General features: G+C 37.8%; 1 protein-coding gene across 1 annotated transcript in view; it reads left to right on the forward strand.

Annotated features, from left to right (window-relative positions):
• The first annotated feature begins 3,220 nt into the window (after nucleotides 1-3,220).
• The window catches only part of SLCO1C1 (solute carrier organic anion transporter family member 1C1), a 60,877-nt gene continuing 51,194 nt past the window's right edge, over nucleotides 3,221-12,903 (forward strand). Inside the window, exons 1-6 of the mRNA XM_019807318.2 lie at nucleotides 3,221-3,747; nucleotides 4,583-4,672; nucleotides 4,773-4,923; nucleotides 5,213-5,348; nucleotides 9,783-9,931; nucleotides 11,361-11,502. Coding sequence (XP_019662877.1) covers nucleotides 9,803-9,931; nucleotides 11,361-11,502 — 271 coding nt within the window. The 5' untranslated portion in view covers nucleotides 3,221-3,747; nucleotides 4,583-4,672; nucleotides 4,773-4,923; nucleotides 5,213-5,348; nucleotides 9,783-9,802. The remainder of the gene's footprint in view (nucleotides 3,748-4,582; nucleotides 4,673-4,772; nucleotides 4,924-5,212; nucleotides 5,349-9,782; nucleotides 9,932-11,360; nucleotides 11,503-12,903) is intronic.

Genomic DNA, 12,903 nt, shown 5'->3' on the forward strand with positions numbered 1-12,903 from the left:
GCCTCTTGGTACCAGTCAGAGCTGGATGGGTGTGTGTGTGTGTGTGTGTGTGTGTGTGTGTGTGTGCATATCGCTTCATACTTTGTTGTCAGCACTCAGGAGGTACAATGACTCCTTGCTCTATTGTCAATTTCACTGACTTTTCGCTGCCAGATGCCAAAGGTGAATTCGTAGAAGGCCTGATCTTCAGAGACTCCAAAGTAGTTAATGATTATGTATTCGTTTTCTATTTCTGCTGTAATAAATTACCACAAACTTGGTGACTTCAAACCATGCAAACTTACAGCTCACAGCTCGGTCAGTTGGAAGTCCAGATGGACTTGGCTGGACTCTGCTTCTGGTCTCTCAAGAAATTGAAAACAAGTGTTTGCCAGCCTGGGCTCTTCCCTGAAGCCTCTAGAATCCACTTCTGAACTCAGTTAGGTTGTTGGCAGAATGCAGTTCCCCCCATTCCTTGTGGGCTGAGCCTTGGGAACCTCTCTCCACTGCTTCAGGTCATTTCCTTTTTCCAAGCATTGCTTCTCTCACAGCCCCATCTCCAAACCAGTAATGTCACATGATTCCTTCTTACACTTTAAGACTTTCTCACTTCTGCTGCATCCTTTCTGTCTCCAGCTAGAGAACGGTCTCTGCTCTTAAGGGCTCACGTGATTATTATATTGGGCCCAAAGAATCCAAGATGATCTCCCTACTTTAAGACCTTGAATTGCATTTGAAAAGTCTCTTTTGCCATGTAACAGCATATTTACAATTTTCCGGGGATAATGGGGTGGACATCTTTGGGGGCTATAATTCTGTCTTCTACAAATTGTGAATTGGATAAAGAACACGGTGAAGATAAAGAAGGCATATAGGCCACATAGTTATTCTACATAATGGAAGCTCATGCCTACAATGAAATTGAGGGGAAGGTATAGAGATTTCCATATACCCCCTGCTCCCATACACTCAACCTCCCCCATTGTCAATACCCCTATCAGAATGGTACAGTTGGTATCATTAATGAACTATTTATGAACACATAATAAATCACCCAAAGTCCATTATTTACTTTAGGGTTTATTCTTGGTGGTGTATATTCTGAGGGTTTGGATGAATGTCTGATGACATGTATTCATCATTATGGTATCATAGAGGGCATTTTCACTGCCTTAAAAATCTTCTGTGCTCTGTCTGTTCATCACCTCCAGCCCTAACCTTTGACCACCGCTGGCCTTTCACTGTCTCCACAGTTTTATCTTCTCCAGAATGTCCTAGAGCTGAAATCATACAGTATGTAACGTTTTCAGATTAGTTTCTCTCACTTAGTAATTTGCATTTAAAGTTCCTCCATGTCAGGGTGCCTGGGTGGCACAATTGGTTAAGCATCTGACTCTTGGTTTCAGCGTAGGTCATGATCTCAGGGTACAGGGATCTAGCCCTGCATAAGGCTCTGTGCTCAGTGAGGAGTTGGCTTGAAATTCTCTCTCCCTCTCCCTCTGCCCCACCCACTTGTGCTCTCTCTCTGTCTCTCTAAAATAAATAAATCTTTAAAAAAAATAAAATGTAAATTTCCTTCATGTCTTTTCATGGCTGGGTAGTTAATTTCTTTTTAGTATGGAATTATATTCCACTGTCTGGATGGACCATCGTTTGTTTATTTATTTATTTACCTGCTGAAGGATGTCATGATTGCTTCCAAGTTTCAGCATTTATTAATAAAGCTGCTATAAACATCTGTGTGGAGGTTTTTGAGTAGACATAAGTTTTCAACTTCTTTGGGTAAATACTAAGAAGTGTGATTGCTGGATCATATGAGAAGAATACGCTTAGTTTTATTAAGAAACCACCAAATCCTCTTCCAAAGTATGTGTACCATTTTCCATTCCCACCAGCAATGAGTTTCTAGACCTTTTCAGTGCAGAAATCTGGGATATGTATTATTCAGACTGAAAACTCCTAGTTCCAATATGGGACTGCAACGTTTTTCTTAACCTCATTCATCTTAAATTATAGATGATACTTTAAGTGACGAGCCTGGATGGGGTCATAAGGGAGTAAGTGTAGATAGAGCAAAGAAGATATTCTAAGGACTGAACTGTACACTGCTGTGGCAATGAATACTAACAGAAAATGACCACTGAGGCAGGAGGAAAACTAAGGGAGTGTGGAGTTCTAAAAACTGGGTGAAAAAAATGGATCAAAGAAAAGGGCACAATCGGTGGTACACAATTCTGCTACTCAATTAAAATGAAGCCTGGAAATTTATCACTGGGCTTACTAATGTGAAGGTCTTTGATGCTATTGATGAAAATAGGTGTGGTGGAATGGTGGAAGCAAAAAACAGAACTGGTGGGACAAGAAATAGAGAAGGGGAATTTTATCTAAAGAGTATAGATGAAAGCCTCATTTTAGAAACATGGACCATACATCCATAGGAATAGAAAGAAGACAAATAATATGGATACACATGCAGGTGGGGAGTAAATGTGGTGAGGGCAGCAGACAATATTTCTCTCCCGATTTCAAAAATTTCATCAGTGAGTTCCTTTAGCAGGGTCATCAGCTGATAATGAAAGTTGGGGGAAAAAATAAGTTTGGGAGAAGTCATTCAGGAGAAAGGAAAAGTGATTAGGTTATTAAAAGGTATGTTTAACAATGCCTCTAAGACCCAATGAGGTTAGTGGTCATAAATTTAAGACGTGCCCTGAGGGCATGTTAATGAGTTTTTCTTCAACTATTTAAAATAGCGTGAATGTAAACACAGAGTAGACGGGAAGTTGAATTTAACCCAGCTGTGCTTTGCCAAGAAGAACCACAAATTGACCAATGGACACAGGAATGCACCAATGTGCTATGGAAGTGAGTGATTAAACTAACTGCGTGCAACTCAACTCAGGTAAGGAGGGAAATGACAATATGAATGCTATGGGTTAAATTGTGCCCCTTCCCCCTGCCCAGAAAAATATGTTGAAATCCTAGCCCCCTATATCAGTGAATGTGATCTTATTTGGAAATAGGATCTTTTCAGATGTGATCAAGTTAAGATGAGGTCACTGGGGGGTGCCTGGGTGGCTCAGTCGTTAAACGTCTGCCTTCGGCTCAGGGCCTGATCCCGGCGGTTATGGAATCGAGCCCCACATCAGGCTCCTACGCTGGGAGCCTGCTTCTCCCACTCCCGCTGCTTGTGTTCTCTCTCTCGCTGGCTGTCTCTCTCTCAGTCAAATAAATAAATAAAAATCTTAAAAAAAAAAAAAGATGAAGTCACTGGAATGGGTCCTAATTCACTAATTTTAAGAACAGGAGAAGACAGAGACATACAAGAGAAGATGGTCATGTGACAACGGAGGCAGAGATTGAAGCGATAAATATACAAGCCGAGCAATGCCCATAATTGTCAGTAAGCACTGAAGGTAGGAGAGGTAAGGAAGGATCCTGCAGGTTTCAGAGGGAGCATGGCTCTGCTGACACCTTGAGTTTGGACTTCCAGCCTCCAGAACTGAGATAACAAAGTTCTGCTGTTTTAAGCCACCCAGGTTGTGGTACTTGGTTATTGCAGCCCTTGGGAACTCATTCATTTATGGTTAATTTCAACCACAGTGGCAGAGTTGAGTGGTTTTGATAGAGATTATATGGCCTGCAAAACCTAAAATATTTACCATTTGACCCTTTGCAGGAAAAGTTTGCTGACCCCTGGTCTGCTGTATGGAAGAAGGATACAGTCCAATGCAAGACTATATACATGAGAAGCTCTGGATATTATCTATAGTAAGTATTATGTACATTCAAAACTGTAACATGAACTGTGGACTCAAGAGGTCAAAAGAGGAACCATGGTAGAGAGTGAACTTGAGCAAATTGGGGGTAGGCTAAATTACACTCTCAGGGGACAATTGCATTTCTCGGTGAGGATAGTAAACACTGTTTCCCCCTAAATGTATCAACGGCCACCTGTTAGATGCATTGAAAAGTGTAAGACCTATTGCAATACTTGCTTACTAGCAAAGGTTGGTTTGATTGCTAAAATAAAATATTTGGTCTTTCAGAGTCTGAATGCACCACTGCTTCATTGTAAGATTTATTATTTTCTTTATTTTCCTTGTATCCTTTTTTTCCTTTAGTAGTAAAATGTGCTTATAATCGTATTTGATTATTGGTTGATGATCCTTACCATTGTGTGAACTGAAATTATACATCTAATGATGATACTTTCCAGTAATTTAGTGCTTTGTTATTTGAAACATACTTTTGAGTACATCATATCATTAAATCCTTAAAACAACCCCATGAATGTATTTTGTTTTGTTTTTAATGAAAATTCTGCTTTACGGCGAGGAAGTTGAGATTCAATAAAGTTTAGTGACCAGGCCAGAGTCGCAGCCATTTAAGAGTATGGTGGATCTTGGGTAATACCAGTATGAAATTCATCTATTACTATAAACCAAATGCAAGCTAATACTGCTCAGAATCTCCTAAAATGGTACTCTTGGAAAAAAGAATTTATTGTAGAATTTTTCAGTGCAAGGAGTTCTCTCTCCTTGGAATTTAGATAGAATAAACAATTGGATGCCAAAAATGCAGTGTTTTTCTTTTTTTCTATTAGACCCTTATAAATTGGATGTGAGCAACTGATCATGTGTCTGAGAATTAACCCTTTCTAGAGAGAACTCCGCAGCGCCTTGATCCTGACCTGGTATGCGGTCCCTAAGATTCTAGAATCCCAACGGGAAAAGAAACCATGCAGAGACTGAGCTTTTTTTTTTTTTTTTTTTTTTTTTTTTTTTTTTTAATAGAAGGATCCCAGTGATGTCCTCAAGGAGTGGCTGGCTTAAAAACTTCTTGGAAGGAGAAGGAGGGATCTTTGTTACAAACTTCCGCCCCTCCTCCTGCTTCTGTTCCCTTCCCCTCTACCCCCTGCAGAGTTGTGTTTCTGGGAATCAGCAAGTAAGATCACAAGTGGTCTTTTCTCTTTCCACTCTCTCATACAGAAAGCTTTATCACGTGTGGCCTTAAACTTGCAGCAAGTTGCAAAGAAATGGCTCAAAAGCTTCAGCTCTTTCTGTGCTCCGGGAGCTAGATGCACGTCAGTGGCTTTGCCAGCGTGGTCTGTTCTCTGCAGACTGCCAGAGAAAAGAGGCCAGGAGGAAAGAGGAAAGAGTCGAAATTGCCCAGGGGTGAGACCATGCCCTTCATCTTTTCTTTCCCCTAATTTGCTCTGTCTGTGTCCATCCAGGCTCTCCCCACCTGGCAAAACTGCTCAGAGCTGCTGTAGAATTCACCCCAGTTTCCTCTCTCAGTCGGTGGAGTGGGGTCCAGCCTCTCGCTGAGCACTTTGAGAGGAATTGGCTGTCTTTGATCTCCACCTCCAGGTAAGATTTAGTTCTCTGCTTTCCTATTCTGTGATGATCACATCCGAGTCTCATAGGAGAGAGGCTAATCAGCCCTTCAGTTCTGCACTTACATGCGTCTTATCCAAACCCACCATCAAAGTTGTTGGGGCCCTTGTTAGGTTAATAGAAATAGCAAAAGGACACTGGGTAAAGTGAGGTCAACTCAGATCTGGGTTCAAATTTCAATTCTGATAACTTATTGTTGGGTAGTTCTTGTCCAGTCACTTAACTGCGCTGAGTTGTATCATTTTCTATAAAATGGGACTTTGGATGCTAACCTTGTTGAGATGTTTTAAGGATTAGCAAAAAGTGTATCATTCATCTGGCACATAAATAGTACTTATTCAATCTGAATCTGACACAAATAGTTACTTGTATTGGAAGGAGGGGGGCGCAGAATGAGCTTTCTGAACAACACACACTTCTTCTTAGCAAGTACCATGAGATTACTTGGTGCCCAGAAGACAAGCTAGTGCAGAGGTTTTCCTCGTATGGGATGACTAAGAGAAGAAGGTGATGGGGTGGCTGCTTTCTGACTTCTCTCTGGCAGCCTTTGGGGTTTGACTGTGGATGGAATCTATGTCACAGGATCAGGGCACAGAGGTTCAGGGCATCTGCACGATCTGGTTACAACCTTCCTAGGCTGTCTGTGCTCTTTAAAGACTGGGAGATTGGTTTTCAAACCCATATGAACAGAGAATTCAATTTTTTTTTTAAAGTGAAATAGAGAAAAACTGTTTGGCTTCTTTTTCTTTGGCTTCCAGAATAAGATACGCTCCAACCCAGGCTGTTGGATGACAACTTTGCCATAACTCTTTTCCTGGTGGAATCCGTTCAAGTGGTGGGAGAACAATTAAGGATTTGCAAATGCAAATCCTTCTCAATAACTGTGTACTCTTGCTCTGCTTCTGAGACTGCAAATGAATGGGGAGAGAGAGAGAATCTGGAGGATCTTTCCATTCAGGTCCTTGAGCTCTCCTTCCCCTTCCTTTCACAGAGGGTTGAAAAGCTCAATGCTCTTAAACAGAGCCTCCTTGAAACATATTATCCTTGAGATGACATGCAAATTAGCCATCAAGATGAAATTATATTTTCAGTAAAAATATGCAGTGTCAGTGTTTTAAGCTGGGTACTATTTTGCCCTAACACAACATCAACCAGGATGATGATAGTTCTCTTGTTTTTCTTATCACTTCTGGATTCTAGGTAGAGTGATTTTTGTGTCAACACCTCCAAGTATAAGAAGACAATGTGCTTTGGTGTCTCAAGTTTTTAATATTATTTTCAACATGATTGTTTTTCTCTTTAGCATTGGCATTCTGGATGTCACCCTTTGAATTTTTTAAAGATATATTTAGTGTAGTGATAGTATATTTAATTATTAAAGAATTAATTTGCATGTTCCTGTCCACTGGCTTTATTATGACTGGCCTGAAATAATATATTGAACCCCTGAAACAGCAGGCCAAGTTGAGTGATATTTAAAATGTTTCTGGTATGTATTTCTTGCTTGGTGATATTTTTATACCTTTAATATTTAAAATATTTTTATACGTTCATTATAGAAAAGTTAGAAAATAGAGACACACAGAACATTTTTGAAGAAATTATCTGCATTGTCACCAACCAGAAATAATGTGTTAACCTGTTCTGTAAAGACTTTCTGAAACTTTGTTTCTATGAATATACACATGTGAAAATGTGTGCTTCCTTTGTAAAATAGAATATTATATATATATTATTTTATACCATGCATTTTAAAAAATCATCTCTATAATAAAAATACTCTGTATAGCTATATTTACTTCTGTACAGTAATTTCTAATGGCTTCAAAAGATTTCATTGCATGAATAAACCATAATTTGTTGGATGTTTAGGTCATTTAGTTGTTTTGACTTTTTATTATTATGTATTATTATTATTATTAGCAGTGGGTCTCTAGCAGTTTAATTAAAGGTACTCAGTAGTCTTTCAGTGAGAAACCTATTTAACATTGCATAACCCAGTGTCTCCTGAACTCCCTTTTCATTTTTCTGACAAAACATTGTTCTGGACTCAGTGAATGTACGAAGTTGGCCATTGGTATCAGACAGATGGTAAAGAGGAATTTCTATGTCCTTAGTTTCTTAGAATTTGTTTTTTAAAAATCAAGAATAGATGTTGAATTTTTTCACCTGATGTTTTGCATCTAGTGAGATTTTATTATTTTTTACTTCGAATTCCTCTTTTTTCCTAGCCTTACTGAGATGTGATTGACAAATAAAAATTGTATAAATTCATGGCATACAATGCGATGTTTTGAGAGACCTATATAACATGTTGAATTTTTAATGTGATCGTTTAGGTGAATAACGTTCCTAATAATAATTGTTACATTTTAAACTAGATCATAATTAAAGAATATAAATTCATTTGGATTTGCTAGTATTTGTTTAAAATTTTAGCATCTCTAGATTTCATCTGATGTTTTTTTCTTGTACTATCTTAATGAGATTTTATCAAAATAATTGTGACTTTTTAAAATGAATAGAGATTCTTGTCTGTTTCAGTTACCTACTATTTTCACCTTAAAGGACATCCCTTGATAAAACACTCCTGTTACATCATCTACCCTTTATAGTTTTATTTAGGGGATAGTTTTAGAGTATTTTTGTTAATGTCTTCCTTGGCTATTTTTCTCTTCTGGTCTGTATTAACAGATAATTAATATTTGCTAGAAAATTATCTATTTGGTCAAGACTTTAAAGTTATTTCTATATATTGTGCATAATTTCTATGTTTTATACTTTTAAACATCTATGTTTAGAGCTCACTAATGTATTTTTGTGTCTTTTGATCTTCCTTAGTGTTTTCTGTTCTTTGTTTACTTTAGTTCTTTGGTTTTTAACTTTTTTCTGTTTCATTCAACTTTCCTTTGCCTATTTTTTAAGGTAAACTTATCTGTCAAATAATCTAAAAATCAAATAATCTAAAAATCTTTTTTTTTTTTTTTAATAGGCCCTTGCTATACCCTTCTTAACTCATTTGCTACCCTCTGGAGGAATCCCCTCTACTTGTAATTGTTCACGTCTTTCTTTTGATATTTAATTCTATATTTCAAAATAAAATTGATTTTTCAGTTTTGAGAAATTATCTGTGAATTCAAACTGGGAGGGATGAGGTTTAATACAGAATAAGAATTACATAAAGTTAAGGTAATATACACATAAGCAGAATAAGCGTTAAGTTTCTACCACAGTACATTAAATTTCGCTCGTAATGTTGTTCCTTTAATTAGTGTGATGATAGAGATTTAACATGCAAATGCATCATCTGATAAACATTAAGGTGACCCAGAAGTTATTTTGTTTTCTAATCTCTTCACTTACATTACTTTTTCAGGCAGACATTGAGCCATGCAAAATCCTAAAGGGGTCGTACATGTAAATACTGATATGAATAGGGAGAAAATAGGTTCAGAGTATGTGGTTCTGTCTAGGGCTTGGTAAGGATGGGGAGATGGGAAATTAAACATACATAGGAGGGGAGGCCATCTTTCTTACTTCAAGGCAGGCTAAAGTAATTTTTGCCTGAATTAAATGTAAGCCTGAGGCACAAATAATGCTGCTTCCTTATCTGTCAAACTAAAATGATACATAAATTGGTCCTCCTCCTTTTTTGCCATATTTTATACCTTTCTTTGGATGCTACAAACCTATAGGAATTACAGTGTGCTACAGAGATCTACAGTGGTCATCAGTCTTTCGTACCCATTCTGTTAAGATAGATTTAAAGGCTTTGGGGCACCTGGGTGGCACAGAGGTTAAGCGTCTGCCTTCGGCTCAGGGCGTGATCCCGGCGTTATGGGATCGAGCCCCACCATCAGGCTCCTCCACTATGACTGCTTCTTCCTCTCCCACTCCCCCTGCTGTGTTCCCTCTCTCGCTGGCTATCTCTATCTCTGTCAAATAAATAAATAAAATCTTAAAAAAAAAAAGATAGATTTAAAGGCTTTTTAATGTCTTAATTTTCAGGAATCAATATTCCAATGGTTGAATTCCTCTTCCTTTCCTCCTTGCTTCTAGTTTAAGCTGGCAAGACCACAAAGTTAGCAAAATTCTGCCTCATTATTTATTCCAAAGGCAACATTTAAATTTATTCTTTGCCATAATGAGGCTTAAACTGGAGAGATTGGGAAAGAATGCTGGCTAGAGAGTCCCAATAGCTGGATTAGTTAATCAAATGTATTGGTCAATTTTAATTGAAAAACTTTGCCAACTTACTGTGGTAAAATAAGGTAGCTTCACATGAAATCATGTCTCCAGCATTGTGATCTGTGAAATAAAAACATTATTTAATAAATGGTGGATTCGAATTAATTTTTGCGGTGTTTTTTTTTCTTTGTTTTTTACTTTTGAAATCAACTTTGACAGGATCAAAGAATATTTTCATAATGGACACTTCATCCAAAGAAAATATCCAGTTATTTTGCAAAAGTTCAACGCAACCTGTTGGGCAACCTTCGTTTAAAACTGAATATTCTTCTTCAAAGGAGGAGCACGGATGCTGTGGTGAACTAAAGGTAACAAACAATTTTGTTTGTAAACAAAAAACCATAAGTAGTGAATGAAAGAGTCACAAAGAATTAGGTGGGAGGGAAAAAAAAACAATTAGGTGGGGGCTATGTTGTTGACTCTCCATCCAGATGTGTGCTATGCAATTTCACAATTCACATTTCTGTACAATTACATATTTCCCATATGTAGTTAGAAGCAAGAATTTTTTTCCCTTTTTATTTTATTTATTTATTTTTAAAGATTTTATTTATTTATTCGACAGAGATAGAGACAGCCAGCGAGAGAGGGAACACAAACAGGGGGAGTGGGAGAGGAAGAAGCAGGCTCACAGTGGAGGAGCCTGATGCGGGTCTCGATCCCATAACACTGGGAAGACCCCATAATGCCGGGATCACGCCCTGAGCAGAAGGCAGACGCTTAACCTCTGTGCCACCCAGGCGCCCCTTTTTCCCCTTTTTAAAAAGTGAACTTAGATGCAATTTATTAAAACCACAATTTACCAGGCGGTGAAAGCCATCTCTCCCAACCCTGTAGGTTAAATTACTAAATATTACTTTCTGGGTTCATTTGAATGCCCCTCCTAAACTAAGAGAGAAAAGAAACTAACATTTATTCAATTTCTACCATGTACCAGATATTATGCTCATTATAGTTATAATATTTAATCTATAAAACATCCATATTATTCCCATTTTATAAATGAAAATTTTGACTTTCCTTGTGACACCATAAGGGGCAGGGGAGCTTTTTAAATGGTGCTCGCTGTGACTCCCAAGTTCCTGTTCTTTCTTTGTACCAAACATTCACTCAGCAAATATATGTGTTTTCTCGTATAAATGCTCACCTCCTCTGTGGATGCCCCATCACAGACTCAGGTCTAGCAAAATACAGAAGCCAGCTATTTAAAAAAATCCATATTCAAATGTGTGAATTTAACTTGAACATGAACTTAAACATGAGGATAGTAGTACCCCATTGGTCTACCGTGCCTCCTGCTGGTGCATGCATCAACACTGTGAAACCCACACTCATGAGTACGAGACTTGTGATAAGATATTAAATGTTTGAATTATGGTTCTTGTTTTATTTTCTTATGTGGGAATGGCTCCTTCAACTCCACTTTACCATACAGTGGATTGTCCTTCCAAAGCCAAGACTCCTTCAAATGTCCTTTGAGGGAAGGGAAAAGAAGGGAAAGAACAGAATTCGACACACATTCTGAATGAAATCTGTTTCAGGATTTGTATTTTTAGGAATCTACCTGAGCTTGAGGCTGAAGAAAGCCTCTACCCATGCTTGAGAGAAATCTTCAGTGACAACAAGCTTGTTACATTGTTCTTTGGTTTGCATTTTTGTTTGTCTATTTATTTAGTTAAATTTCCACGTGTATGTCAAGCTGGAGTCAGACTAAGTGTGACTTGTCCTATTTTCCAGGTATTTTTGGGTGCCTTGTCTTTCGTCTACTTTGCCAAAGCATTGGCAGAAGGCTACCTGAAGAGCACCATTACTCAGATAGAGAGAAGGTTTGATATCCCTTCTTCGCTGGTGGGAGTTATTGATGGTAGTTTTGAAATTGGTAGGTATTGCAGATGCCTGGTCTTACTTTTATGTACAAGATCTTCTAGGAGTGACTAAATGACATCCTCACTGCATTCTCTTGTCTGCTAGGATCAGACTCTATCTGTAAATTCTTGTTGAGACACAATTTGTGAGGCTCTTATGTTACAGTAGAGGTAATTTGCTTTCTCCGAGCAACCCACAATAAATTTCCTGCCCCGGGTGTTCACTACTATATGATTCACACAATTCAGAGTTTCCAATCAGAGCGAGAGATTTTCTTGGAGGAGTGGGTGGAGTGCTTTAGGATTTTCAGTTAGAAGTATTTAGGAAGTGTTTTTACAGGAAGAGTCCTATATCCACACAGCCCTTTGATTCAAAATTTGGAAGAATTCAGATGTGCTCTACAAAAATTTATTGTAATGATTTAAGAAGTGAAACCATAAAAGGGGTTTCTGCCTAGAGGTCTACACAGAAGAGAAAGAAATCCTATTAACGAGAATAGTAGAGCAAGGCAAGCAAGAAAAATTCCACTCTCACATGTCTTTGGGTAGCTGTTGACTATAGACTTCCTCTTGGCACTTGAAAGTGATTTTAGTTACTGTTTTGGAAGTACTTTAGAGAGTGTAATCTCAGGTAGCACTTCCTGAATTGATAAACTACAAGGCTTTAATTCTTTGTTGAAGGAAACAGAATGGTAGCCTCTGGGGTCCTTACTACCTGTTGAGACTCAAATATATGCTTTACTATATATAGTAAAATCTCTAATGGCTCCAGGTTCAGCTCACTTAAACTTTCAGAAAAGTGAAAAAATATTTTTCAACTCTGCAACAATGACTTTTTTAGTTCATACTGTATATTTCAGTTCTTACCCTGAATATCACAGAAAGAATGAAAAGAATGAATAGGTAACCTTTTACCTTTAGGGTTTTCTTCCCAAATCCAAATCCGTCTGTCATCATCCTACCAAAATGGGATTACTTAGGTCAGTGCTAATCAAATCTTAATGTGTGTACAAATAACTGGGCCATCTTGTAAAAATGCAGATGCTCATTCTTTAGGAAGGGGAATAAGACTGCCTTACTACAGGCTGTCATGTGATATGATGCTGTTAAGTCAATGGGCCATACTTTGTGTAGCAACTTTCTAAAATATTTGATCATATCACTCCCTTATGTAAATTCCCTAGAGTCCCTTGATAGTTGATGTATTCCTTGATGCCCATCCTATCTACAGCCCTAAACTGGATGAAGGTAAAATGAATCAAGGTAAGAGTGAAACCCTGAATCACAGGAGGAAACCAGTATGAAGAGGCAGCTGTTACAAATTGGAAGAATAAATCACACAGAAAGAAGAAATGAGCAGATAGAAATTATATATATATATATATATATATATATATATATAATATATATCTCAT

Source organism: Ailuropoda melanoleuca, chromosome 16 (assembly GCF_002007445.2).
Source record: "Ailuropoda melanoleuca isolate Jingjing chromosome 16, ASM200744v2, whole genome shotgun sequence".
Lineage (NCBI taxonomy): Eukaryota > Metazoa > Chordata > Mammalia > Carnivora > Ursidae > Ailuropoda > Ailuropoda melanoleuca.